Here is a 14,141-nt window from a genome sequence, read left to right on the forward strand (position 1 = left end):
CACAATTCTGACTTTTTTTCTCAGAACTATAATAACTCGAATATATTTCTTTGTTGGAGAAATTCTAACCTGTTCTCATTCCATATTCTTTTCAGACAATCCTTGTAAGGTGCACATTGAACCATCAGAGGTGAAGAATCCAGTCCGTGAGTCGGACGAATTCACTGTTCGCTGTTCCACGCTTGGTTCCTGTGATCTTCATCCTGATTGGCTCGTTCATACATCAGGACAAAAGCAAGAATGGACGTCCACCTCATCTACTGATATGATTATAGAGACTGAAGAGGATGAAGAAGGCAGAAAGATCACCAAATTGAAGCTCAGTGTGACATGGAAGGATGACAGAAGGATTCTGTCTTGTCGTCCAGCAAAGAGTGAGGACAGCTGCCAGATCAGGAATATCACACTGTCTGTGGAATGTGAGTGAGTATATCATGTGTTTATGAACAATTACTCTATATTTAGTGTAAACAGTCACTGACTGAGCATTATTCACTCCAGCTGCCCACTTCATCTCGTTTCTTCTCTAGATGCACCTAAAGAGGTAAAAGCAACAGTGAGCTCTGAGGATGTGAAGGAGGGAGATTCTGTCACTCTCTCCTGCACCAGCAGAGGTCAGCCTGATGTCAGCTTCTCATGGTTCAAAAGAGAGAGAATAGAAAAGTCTCAACAAATGTCTGACTTGAAACTAAATAATGTGAAACCAGAAGACAGTGGAGAATATTACTGTGAAGCTGAAAACAAGCATGGGACACAGGAATCAAATATCATTCAAATTGATGTGAAGTGTGAGTATAATGTTTTATGTAAACAGATACCTTTGAAGAACCTCATAACCATTATGAACTTCAGTACTTCATCTATTAAAATCATTTATTGTTAAATATGCATTTCTTGTGCCTGTGCACTGCATTATTCAGATGGTCCAGAGGGTGTCAAAGTGCAACCTGTTAACATTAAAGATCTCAAAGAGGGAGATGAACTGACACTCAAGTGTTCAGTCGAGAGAGGTAACCCAGCAGTCTATCAGTTCATGTGGTACAAAAATTCCCAAGAACAGAGTGAAACCAGCGAGACATTCATCATCAGTAAAGTTACTGAAGAGGACAGAGGATCGTACCAATGCCAGGCTGATAACGGGATCAGAACAGAAATATCAAATAACTTCACAGTATCTGTAAAGTGTAAGTATTTCTGTATAATATTTGTAGCACTTCTTTATATATCTGCACCTCCAACAAACTAATAAAGTGATTTGGTTATTGTTTATAATTAAACATCTTCTAAATATTAAATCAAACTCTTAACAGTCAGCTAATAAATGTATGATAGTTAATTTTACTCCATGTCATTTAGAAAGCTTATGCAAAATTAACAAATTTCAATGCTATATATCAAAAGCATGTTAGATGATAAATCTCTTCATTTATATTGTGACAATGCTCTTCAAAATTGTCAAAAAATTGTCAAAATTTTTTCCGAATAATTCAGTGGCCCAGAGTCAATTATTCCTTACTTACTTATTCCTTACTTATTCTGTGACAAAACTAGACTTTTCCCCCACTATTGCAAGTTAATATCACAGAATTGTCTTTTCTTCTCAGAATTACAAGTTTGTCTCCAGGGACTGCAGATGCAAATGAGCTTTATAGCTAACTCTGGCGCAACACTGTTGTTGTGCGTTGTCCCTGTACAAATAAATGATAAATAAAGAAAATATCTTGTAATTCTGAGTTTATATCTTGCAACAATATCTTCAAAATTGTAACATTTTTGTGCAAAAAAATGTCTCTCACAGATTCACCGAGAAGCATCAAAATAGAGGGCTCGACCTCTGTAAAAGTGGGCACTTCACTGACTTTGACATGCTCAGCTGATGCTGAGCCTCAGCCACACACATACAAATGGAAGCACACACCTGGACTGTCTCCTGACCCATTATCAATGGAAACTGGACAGTTAAACATTGAGAAAGTGACCATTCAACATGCAGGACAGTACAAATGTGATATTACCAACACTATGGGCACAGGATCACACGCTGTTAAAGTTGATGTCCTTTGTAAGTCTGTTTTGCTCTAAAACCTATACCTTAACTAATCAAAGTTAATGATTTCACAAATAGGTAATTAAGACCTTTTTCTTTTAAACTCTGCAGATCCTCCATCTAATCTCAGTTTGATCATGCAGAGGGAAGCGAGAGAGTTTGAAGTGATCTCCATTATCTGCACGGTTCAAAGCAATCCTGTGTCACACCTGACAGTGACAGGACCTCGGGGGAATCTGACATATATTCAGAACAATCAAGGAAAAAGCACTGCATCTGCATCAAACAATGTGACAGTCTACTTGAATGTTACCGAGTCAGATGCAGGAGTCTATAAGTGCAACGCAGAAAGTCAAGAGGGAAAACAAGAAACTAAACAAAAGCTAATTGTGTTTCGTAAGTAATAATCTTTTGAGAGACATGAGATGATTTAATTTTACTTGAAAGTGACCAAACTGATAATTAGGACTTTGAGCAATACTTCTCCTAAATAATTTGAGTTTCATCTTTTTATATATTGTGTATATATAGATGCACCCAAAAATGTGACTGTAAGTGTTAAAGGAGAACAAACATTTGGGAGTGAGCTGACCCTTACATGTGAGGCTCGCGCCGATACTGCTCCATCCTCATACGAGTGGAAGAAAGACTTCAATGGACAGTTAAAGACAATTGAACAGAAACATGAACAGAGACTACACTTTCTTTCTCTGGAAATCTCTGACTCTGGTCAGTACGCCTGTATTGCTCAAAACTCCATTGGAAAAACACTATCTCCATTAGTAGAGATGAATGTGAAATGTGAGTACTTATTCTACTAGTTATTTGACACACCTTTTTTTTGGGGGGGGGGGGGCTTCTTAATTTATGGAATTTGTCTTTTCTGACAGATATAAGATTGTCCAGTGTTGTGTGATTAGTTTAACTAGTCTAATGAATGACTTTTGTCATTATAACTGGGTTAATATCACACTGTCCAAATTTGTCATTGTATAACAATAAATCAAATAGTCATTGCTTCCAACTACCAAATATTTTGAATATATTCATATAATTTTGCCTATAGATGTTCCAATCATAAAAATTGTCCATAACATGACAACATTAACTCAGTGGAATTGGGAGTTTCCAGTCTCTCTGACCTGCAGTGCAGATGCACATCCTCCTGCCGAGGTCTACAACTGGTACAGAGAGGAGGACAACATGACCGTACTGTCAGAACATCAGAACTTCACTGTTCAGCCTCAGAACCCAGGAATATATTACTGTACAGCAGCCAATGCTATCGGAGAATCACGATCTGAAAACATCATGTTATTTATTGGCAGTGAGTATGAAATAACACATCTTAAATATGTATTTTCCAAATGACTCAAACTGCATTAAGCTAGAAATTATTCTGCCAGACTTTAGACATTACCCTCTATTTACAACTGCCTCTTTGGCGTAACCGTGATAACCAAGCAATTTTTTTGTGTCAACTAATATTTTAATGATATTTGTCAGGGTGTAGGATAGTTTTCTGCTCATCACTCCATGGAACCTTTATGAAAGCATAAAAATACCATGGTATGTTGAAAGATTTTTAGGAAACATGCTAAGTTCACATAGGCCTACTTGTTTCTCTGAAAAACAATGTTAAAGCCTGTAATTCTACTTTGAATCATGTGATCCTGCTTATTTACATTTACAGTAAAGACTCCAGGTCGCCAGTCGGTGGAAAACACTTTTTTCTAATATTTTGAAATTGTACTGCAATACCTACATCAACCACTAGCTATATTTTACAACCCCCCCCCCCCATTTTTAAAAGTGAAAATGATACAAAATCAAATCGTAGATGCATGATTAAAGCCTAATTATTTAACAAATTGTACTTCTTTAAGTAGTTAACTGGGTAAATTCTTGAATTTGGGTTAGATTAAGTCATGCTGGGTTATTTTGAAAACGATGTCTTGATCTCTCCCCAAACCTCTCTTAATTTAGGTAACTCTCCTATGGTGTTCTACCAGATCATCTTCCCCATCATTCTCCTGTTGATTCTTATTGTTGTGGTTCTCTTTCTGATACGCAGGTAAATACCTCTTTCTTTTTATAGATGTTAAAGTGCCCCTATTATGCCTTTTCGACTATAACCTTTCATGCAGTGTGTCATGTACTGTAGCTGTATGTGGACATAAACTATCTGCAAAGTTGTAAAGCCGACAGTGCATGATAGATAAAGTTATTGTCTGTCAAAAAGTCAGCTCTCAGTTGCCTAAACGAGTCATCAGGGATTTTAATCTTATTCTGTTACAGCTCTATGTCACACAGTAACACATTTGCATAATGTTCGCCCATGATTTAGGGTCCTGCCCACAAACTGAGTAAAATTTCTTTGTGGTTAACATCATGTCGAGAAGACAATGTATCATACGCTGTGAGAGTAAATTTTGATCAAATCTCAAAATTACCACAAACTTATCAACACTTGACACTTACCACTGAGAAATGTCCTGCTTCAGTCATGCTTATCAATCAGTCTCTTGTCAATCAACCACTTCATTCATTTCATCGTCAGATTCCGGCTTGAGTTGGTAAGCTAAGATCCATAACATCTTTTCTGTGTATTGACAAGTCTCCAGGCCTGTCATTATGCAATGGCAATTGGCATTTCATTTCCGACACGCGCTGTATGCGGTAGACCAATCCATAGCCACAGACAGATCTCTCTATGGATTTGGACCAATCACAAAGGACTGGGCCATCTGAGCAGTCACAGCAGTGAGGGCTTACAGAAAGGAGGGGTTTAGAAAGACTGATTCTTTTAACTGCTTCGCACGAGTTGTTTATGAACCATTTAGAAATTAGGTAAAATTAAATATATTTTATATATTTAATAATATATACTTTTTTTTTTTTTTTTTTTTACCTTGCATGCATGTTAACTTGTTTTAGGAGACTCGTGAAACAATATTAGCAACCTTAAAAATGGCATAATAGGAGCAGTTTAAGTTAAAAATACCATAATACCAAATACTAAATTAACTTGTATCATTTACCAGTTCATCTGCATATTAGTGCAGCCCTATCAGGTGTTGAGTTTGAAGGTGTTAGTTATTCTGATTATTGCTCTTGTTATTTTACAGGACTATCATCAAGGCAAGATCATATCAACAAAGTGGAACAGATAATCCTTTGTGCTTTTTTCCAGTATTCCTGTCACACTCTTCTACAGTGACACTTACTTTTATTGGTTATTTTACTTCTGTTTGTTTCACAACTGGGCTACTCACAGTATAATATTGAAACCAACGTTACATGCATTTTTTTTTAAACAATGAAATATATCAGTTTGCTTAGTAAGAGATAAATCCTGTTTTGTTTGAAATACTTAAACACTTAGGGATCACGTAATGATACCCAGGAGAATCTGTCAGTGGAGGGCATTCCTGATTCAGGTTATGGAAGAGTTAATCAATCACGTCCAATACCCAATTCCCAAGATCCCACTCGAGCACAGGATCCTGATCCAAGGTAATAGCAGCAGAACTAATTGTAGACATACACTAATTGCAATGAAATTAATTCATAGTTTTTTTTTCTCTCAAGGCCGAAATCTAATATCCATACGGTGCATGCTGCTATTAAATTACCTCAAATGAAACAGGTAAGACAATTCCCAAAGCATTTTATCTGTGGAGTACGAAATGAGACATCTCTGGTCAGTTTTAAATAGTTTCAAATCTTGGGAGTTCTCAAAAAAACCCATGTTGATTCAGGTATTATTACAGACTCTTTTGCTTTCCATTTTTGCTTATAAACTCTGCTCTGTTTGGAGATCCTTTGATTTTACAACTCCATGATCAGGTCAATATTTCTCTCTCATTGTGACAACAATCTTCCAGCTGTTTGCTACTCCCACACCATATGAGTAGAAAGAATTGTCTCTCTCTGTTTACGAATATGACGAGACACACACACAGGCAGTGTTGGGCAGTAGCGTCGCTACTTTCTGAATCAAATTGCTTTTCAGTAGCGAAGCTCTTTTTTTTTTTTTTTTACCAAGTAGTGCGGTAGCTTCCACACAAGCTACATTTTCGCAAGCATTTCTGAAGCTCAAACTCAAAGCAGGAAATACAACTGCTAAGATCGCTGATCCTGGATCAGTAGTGACGCGACGGCGCTACTTCATCTTGTTCGTGTTTACGGTGGATAGCAACCAACCATCTTTATGATGCATTACCGCCACCTTCTGCTCCGGATGGTAACACTCCATGGCCAGTCACGCAAAAAATTATTTGATGAAATGATGGCATAGGATGAGGTCGGAGAACAGTTAATCCCGAGGAGTGAGTTGCTGTGGCCGTACCTCGACAACTACATGACACTGACCGAGATAACAGAGAGAATATATGATTTCAGATGCTGCTTGTAAAAATTATCAGGGTCCAGCCTGGCCATTTTTTTGTACTGTTTGGAGGTCTTGCATTTTGTTCTGCAAAGGCCTACAGTATATTAAACATGCCCATGCAACAGGTGCATACACTTACTTGTGCACACATTGTTAATTACATGTATTTTGATTGTTTTTGTTGCCAAATTGATAAGGAACACAAAAAACTATTAAACTAAACAATTACACCTGCCTATCTGTTTGACTGACAGTTTTGAGCACTGAGATAGCATTGACTTGTAATAAAACGTGTTCAACATAAAAATTTAATTTTAAATGTAGCTTAGATGTAGCAAACTACTGTTGATGTAGCTTAGCTCACTACATTTTCCAAGTAGCTTGCCCAGTACTGCACACAGGTGAAGTGTGTATGTACTGTATGGAGTTTCCCACAAAATCCACCCTGACATGTCCAAAAATCAAAAATAGGCTTAGTATTGTAACTCAAGGTAAGATAAAAACATGGTTTGTACGAGTAATGATGTACTCGCTAAAAAAATAGTTTACATAATTATGCTCTATTCATAATAGTTTTATTGTATTACCATATGTCTACAGAACAAACACACTTACAATAAGTTGTTCACAATAAGGATAAACCAGAAATTTTATGGAGCACTTTTTATACAACTCTACAGTATATTGAGAACATGTGTTTTATTATTTTATCCTCTTCCTAGAATCCCCAATCAGAAAATCCTGATTATGAAAACGTTTCTTCTGCATGTGTGCCTAAATTTTCATTGACAAATATGGACGGTGAATCTGATACCAGTGAAGAAGATGAAGTGAATTACTCCACTGTGTCTGCTGTTAAAGAACCCAGACATAACCAGAGGAGCCGCCTTATCAGTTCAAGCTCTGGTGATGAGGACAGAACTGAATATTCAGCCATTAAAACATAAACACAAGGAGTTTCCAATTTAAGTATAAAATCTAAGTATTATATCCTTAATCTGTATTATAGTTATAATATTTTTTCTACAGTATATAATGTTATCTAAAACTGAAATATTATACAAATTTTTATTGTGATCTATAAGTGTGGCTTTTTAATTTTGCAGTGTGTTGCTATGCATTAATATAATAATAATAAATATAATTGACAATGTTTTAAAAAATACTATCTCGTTATGTATCAATGTACCATATATTTGTGTGATAATTGCAATTGGGTGAAAAAAATTGCAAAAAATGCTGTGAAAACTACATTGTGTGAAAGGCAACAATAAAGCTTTGTAATTTCATTAAACATTTTTACTGGCCATTGTTGAACTGCCAAGATGAGAGCATTTGACTGGTTGGACTGCATAAAACTGTGAATTAAAAACAAACAAACAAAAAAGTCTCCAGAGCTCAGTGATTTCAAGAATTAAAGGGATATTTCACCCACAAATGAAAATTAGCTAATTATTTACTCACCCTCGATCCATCCTAGGAGTATATGACTTCATTCTTTCAGACAAATCCAATCAGAGTTTTAAAAAAAGAGTCAGAAAAAAGTCCAAGTACAGATCATCAGTCCAAAATTAGTGAAATAAAGCCATCCATCCCTAATAAAAAAATGCATCACACGGCTCCGGGGGGTGAACAAGGCCTCCTGTATTGAATTGATAAATTTTTGTAAGATAATTATCTATATTCAAAACGTAATAATCACTTTAAACTAGCTTGCACCAACAGTTGTACACGGAAGCAGCTCTGGGAGGATGACGTAAGATGTCGCCGTTGTGCATGCGCACAAGTCTCATGAAAACCAATGTTTGTTTACAGCATCATAGGAAGCCAAGTTTTCGTACTTTAGCAAAGGAAACCAGTCTCTTCAACCCTCTACATTGCAAGTAAATCACTCGCATATGTGACTAAATCTTCACTTGGGTGACTAAATGATGTATAAAGTTAGCCTAATAAATGTCTAATATATGTCTAATAAATTCTCAGATTTTACTCGCCAGTGTGAGTTTGAGGCTAAGTGTAAGTTTAGCACAGATATATATTAATTCACCGAACTCTCTCTGACTGAGCGCTTCTGAGTTTCACTCTCCATGATGCGATCTGTGATAATTTTCAGTATATATCAATGGATGCACAGCATACCTGTGTTTGTGTCTTTGGTGTAGCTTAAACTCTAATGTGAAGGCGCACGAATCACGTCGCTTTCTCTCACATGCGCGAAGTGAGAAAGAGAGAGAGCGAGCGAGTCTTACATATCATGCAGAGTTGGTGCATCACATATAAACAGTGTTCTTTGTTGTATTTTCCTGTCAAAATAATGGTCCTTTGGAATTTGTTTTCTTCATCTTTTTTTTTTTTAAACTGCCAGGTTTTCTAGAAGTGAGCGGAACTAATGTGCAAACGACAATCTCATTGGCTGGTGCTTACTTTTTATCGTCACTGTTTTGATTTCAGCAAATCAGTTCCTGCAAATGGACACAACCTGATTAATATTCATGAATCCAGCAGCTTGTTCATCTTTAGAGCATGTTTTACTGTTGTTATTGGTAGAATTCGGATTATTATTGTCTTTTTCCGCTTTTTTCTTTTTTTTTTTTGTTTTGTTACAGAAACACTGAATGACAAACAAAGCACCACCACCAGTCCTAAATTCAGTTAAAATTTCTGTGTATTCATACATGCTTATGAATTATAATTACTAATGTTTTATCATTAAATGGTACTGGATTATCCAGATATCATATTATAATGCCTGACTGACTGTTTTGGAGTATGACTAAATGGACTGTATTAGGTGAGGTCTGATATCTAGCCATGCTCAAGGGCTGTCAGTCAAAACACAGGGTCTGATACCATCCAAAGAGTTACATTTCTCTTAAAATAGGAGTAATTTGCAACCAAGATGCACACAACACAGCTGTACATGGGCATTGCAGGTGATCAATTGGGTATTTGTTGTGAGAGTGGGTGTGTATGTGGTCTACAATAGAAAAAGAATAAGAATTGTAATAAGTTACATGTTTAAAAAATATTATTACAAAGGCATTCACATTAAATACTTAGTTTCTTATTAAATTCTCAGGTTAAATATTATCAAAGAATCACACTATGTGAACAATGAAACATAACACCACTACCACCTTGTGGTTAGAAATGGAAACTGCTTTCATACTCAAACCACTTTATGAGGTAATTTGCATAAACTGCACAGAAGCATGAACATCGTGTCCATAAAGATCAAATAAACAGCGATTTAGTTGCTAATATGGCAGTTACACACAGTGGGATACTAAATCTGACATTCGTTCACATCATTACACCATAGTTTGAGAGAACTCGAGTCATTATGATCATGACAGCACAGCAAGGCACATTCAAACGTGCTTGAACGTGTGCGATTGGCGATTAACACTGATAAATGTTTAAACAACGTGCTAACACAGACACAACAAACACATTTATAATGAACTGTTCAACTAGCAATTATCACTAACTTAATAATCAGATAACTTACTTTTGTTCAGTGACGCACACATTAACCCACGTACAGTCTTTGCACTCTCTGAGAATGGGTTGGTCGCACTCGCACTATCGCAGGTTCTGCGCTTGCGGACGTGTCAAAGGTGGCGCACGCGCACAGACCGGACCTGTGTAACACTGACTGATGTTAAGTATGTACTTTCAGGTATATAAAAAGTTGTGCCATTTTAAAAGCATATACAGTATTATACAGTACACAGTATGTATGTCCGTAGAGTGGTGTGTTGTTGTTTTTCGAAATCATCCCTTCTTCTTCTCCACTTTTTTATTATTGATGGATGCGCTTTATTTCATTTCTTTTGGACTGATGAACTGTAACACCCGCTGACTGCCATTAAAAAGCTTGGAAGATCAAAGACTTATATTTTTAATATAACTTATATTAGATTCTTCTGAAAGAATAAATTCATATACACCTACAGTAGGATGGCTTGTAATTCGTGGTCTATAAACTTTTTTCCACTTTTAACACTTTAATTAGCAACAAGTTTGTTATGAGAAGCAAATAGGCCTAATTGTTCCCAATTTTTTTTTATTTTTTTTTTATTTATTTATTTATACATAATCTGAAAATTATGTATAAATATAAAAGCAGTGTATGTATTAATAAAATTGATTCTAAAGTTTTAAATGAAGTCCATAGCAATGCATGTTACCAATCAAAATTTGAAATTTTCTGAATTTTTAACCCATGTTGTCTCATTTCCTGCCTTGTCTTGCCTTCGTGTTTTGTTCTTGGATTGGTTACCTGGTTTTTGCTTATTTTTGGATCACCCTGTCTCGCCATATATATATATATATATATATATATACACACACATACACACACAAAATATTTTTTATTTTTATACTTTTGTAGATGGCAACATTGTGCTCTACAATATGTGAAATTGAAAAGTGAAAGTTAAAGTCGTGACCCATACTCGGAATTGGTGCTCTCCATTTAACCCACACACACAGCAGTAAGCAGTGAACACACACCCGGAGCAGTGGGTAGCTATTTGCTCCAGCGCCTGGGGAGCAACTGAGGGTTCAGTGCCTTGCCCAAGAGCATTTCAGCCATGGGTATTCGGTGTGGAAGAAAGTACTGTTCATTAGCTCCACCCTTACTCTTAGCTTAAGACTTCTCTATATTCCATAGTAAAAGTTTGTCTCAGCAGCATTGTGAATAGGTTTTAAGAGAAAACTCTTAGCTTAAAACTTTTACTGCTATTTAGGAGAACTTTTAGTGTTAAGAAAAAAGGTTTTGTGAATTCAGGCCCAGGTATACTAATTGCAAAGATATGGATCTTTCAATTGCACTTTATTTTATAGAATGTGTACTTACATGTCCTTACAATGTACGTACAATGTTTAGAGTTATGGCAGGTTTCATTCTCTTTGATTTTAACATTTTTGGTTTCCGTTTCTTCAGCTCTGTGTAGTTGTAGACACCACCTCTGAGTGTAGAATTCTTCTTCAACTATTCTACTTTGCGAATTAGCTTTAGCACTTGCCTGTTCTGCAACTCCAGCTATTAATTCACCTTTGCAATCCTGTAAGTCCACAATTTCTGCACTAAAAAGAGGGATGATTTAATCCAGTGGTCTCAAACTCAATTCCTGGAAGGTCACGGCTCAGCAGAGTGTAGCTCCAACCAGCTCCAACTCACACCTGCTTTGAAGTTTCTAGTAATCCTGAAGAGTTTGATTAGCTGGATTTGATTAGGATTGGAGCTAAACTGTGCAGACCTGTGGCCCTCCAGGAATTGAGTTTGAGACCAGTGGTTTAATCTCTTGACTGGTGTATAAATATGTTTTGATCATTTTTTCTTGTTGTGTGCTATGATGATGATCTCTTGAAACTTTTTTAATGAGAGGTCACCTTTAGATTTCCTTGATGCTGGACTATTTGTTGTTGTCTGACCATTAATTAATTATTTTAAAACTCCAGCATTCTTTCCATTTCCCTAAAAGTAGAAATCATCTTAGAAATGATTTGTAGGCCTTAGTTCAATGTGGTTTGGTCATTCAGCAAATTGTTAGATTACAGTATATATACATTATACGTGGTCATAAACACATCCTGAACATCTCCCATCTTTTCCTAGCTGCACCATTAGTCTGCTGATAGCAGCACATTAGACACCTCCATTAGAGGGGGTTTCATTTTCTGAACTAAACCACTGCCACAGGATGTGAGCTTCAAACTTAGATGACAGTATTAACGTATCTCTTTATCTCTACCAGGAAAGTGTGCTTTTAGTTTCTTTTATGTCGTAAATGTAACTATGCAAATATGACAAGTTAGAAATACACTAGAGTGAAGTTCTCCTTTTGTTTCTTGGTTTTAAAATTTTTAAGACACATCGAAGAACAACAGATTCAAGTTCAAGGTAAAAGATTTTTATCTTTTTTTGTGTGTTTTTTTTTTTTACTGTGGTAAAAATACATTTGGTTGCTGTCAGATTACTAACCTTATCAGTTAAACTGTAAATCTCATGCATAAAAAGCAATATGCCTCTTCAAACAATACTTTTTTGGCATCTGATTATGTCATAATAGCGTAGAAATGTTTCTTTGGGCAGTCTTTAACTGTAACCATTTAATGAAAAAAAGAGTAGTCGTTTACTATAGCAATAAATGAGTTGCATCATGGGGCAGTAGGCCTGATTTGTTTGTTACTTTAAATGCAGTTTGAATAGAATATGGTGACAAAATAAATAATAATTTAATCACACACACAAAACAAAGAAAACAATTAGAAGTAATTATCAAATTGCTTGTTGCCAAAATGACACTTTCAGCATGAAAAGGGGAAGGAGAAACAGACTGATTCAACTGTGAGATGCAAATAATTTTTAATAACAGCTGTGACTACAAAAATACACATACTCATCCACACACAACGTTACGCACCAAAAGTGCAGTCAGGGCTTGTTCTGAAGAAACCGGGGCTCCACCGAGTAATATAACTGTATTTATTTCATTAGCAGCAGACAGAATGATGATTCCTGAAGGGATTCCTCTGCTTCTGCTTGGTATGAATTGTCTATACTATATAATGAATGCAGATTTTTGTAAATTATTGTCCTAATTTATCAATATAAAATGAAAGTGTGACTGGTGTTGTTTTTCCGGCAGTTCTTCTTATGGGCTCCTTCACCGGCTCAAACAATGAACTAATAAAAGTGCCTGAGAAAACAGAACAAATTGATGAAGGATCATGTGTGACCATCCCCTGTTCTTACAAAAAAACAAAGGATGGAAAATATACTCTGTTGTGGTTTAAAGATCCAGAATATAATAAAATATCACAAATGTTTGACGGGACTATTTTATACAGTAACACAGAAGAACGTCCCCAGTCGCCAGGTTACTCCAGCAGAGTGAAATACATCACTGATGAAACATCACAAGAAAACCAAAACAACTGGATCAAATGTGATTTAAGAATCACCGATCTTCAAACAAAAGATAGTGGGAACTACAATTTTAGATTTATTGTTTCCAGCAACATGAAATATATGAGTGCAGCTATGAATCTCAAAGTTACAGGTGAGCAATGATATTCAAATGGAATTTATCTTACAAAAACAAATCTGTCTTCATTTATTCACCCTCAAATCTGAACGTATTACTTTCTCTTTTTTTCGATGGAACACAAAAAAGATGTTTAGCAGTTCTTTTTTTTTTTCAAACAACGAAACTAAATGTGAAAAATGTCTCCAAAAACTTTAAACAACCAATAATAAAACCCAGACTGTTTGAAGCCATCATGAAGATGCAGTTGCTTCTCAGGTATCTCATAAATAAACAAAGTGAATGCACTCCTCTGACTTTTCTTTTTCTTCATGTCAAAAATTAAATTAAATTAAATTAAATTAAATTAAATTAAATTAAATTAAATTAAATTAAATTTTGCACAGCTATTTGTGGATTATCCTGCTTAGGGGGGACTTTGGTCACAATTGCAGAGGAAACAACAAAAAACCTGATTTTTATTTCCACTTTTTACTTTTTTTTTCTTGCAAATACGACACACTTAAAATTTTGACTTTTCTTCTTAGAACTGTGAGTTAATATTTTGCAGTTCTGAGTTTATTTTTCATGATTAAATTTTTTTTTCCCAGAACTCGTTCTTGAAAAAAGTCATAATTGTGAGGTAAAAAGACACAATAATCTT

General features: G+C 35.7%; 1 protein-coding gene across 49 annotated transcripts in view; it reads left to right on the forward strand.

Annotated features, from left to right (window-relative positions):
* LOC127972866 (B-cell receptor CD22) overlaps positions 1-14,141 on the forward strand; it is a 47,243-nt gene that overhangs the window by 27,378 nt on the left and 5,724 nt on the right. For 15 of the 49 annotated variants that reach the window (XM_052576714.1, XM_052576724.1, XM_052576715.1 and 12 more), the window contains 3 exons: positions 2,159-2,443; positions 2,579-2,848; positions 3,114-3,220. In XM_052576714.1, the coding sequence (XP_052432674.1) occupies positions 2,159-2,443; positions 2,579-2,848; positions 3,114-3,220 (662 nt within the window). Of the gene's footprint in view, positions 1-2,158; positions 2,444-2,578; positions 2,849-3,113; positions 3,375-4,033; positions 4,122-5,175; positions 5,283-5,432; positions 5,564-5,638; positions 5,697-7,162; positions 7,735-14,141 lie in introns of those variants that run through there. The other 34 variants (XM_052576702.1, XM_052576716.1, XM_052576712.1 and 31 more) reach the window with 30 other exon arrangements.

The sequence above is a fragment of the Carassius gibelio genome, chromosome B15 (assembly GCF_023724105.1).
Source record: "Carassius gibelio isolate Cgi1373 ecotype wild population from Czech Republic chromosome B15, carGib1.2-hapl.c, whole genome shotgun sequence".
NCBI classification, from domain to species: Eukaryota; Metazoa; Chordata; class Actinopteri; order Cypriniformes; family Cyprinidae; genus Carassius; species Carassius gibelio.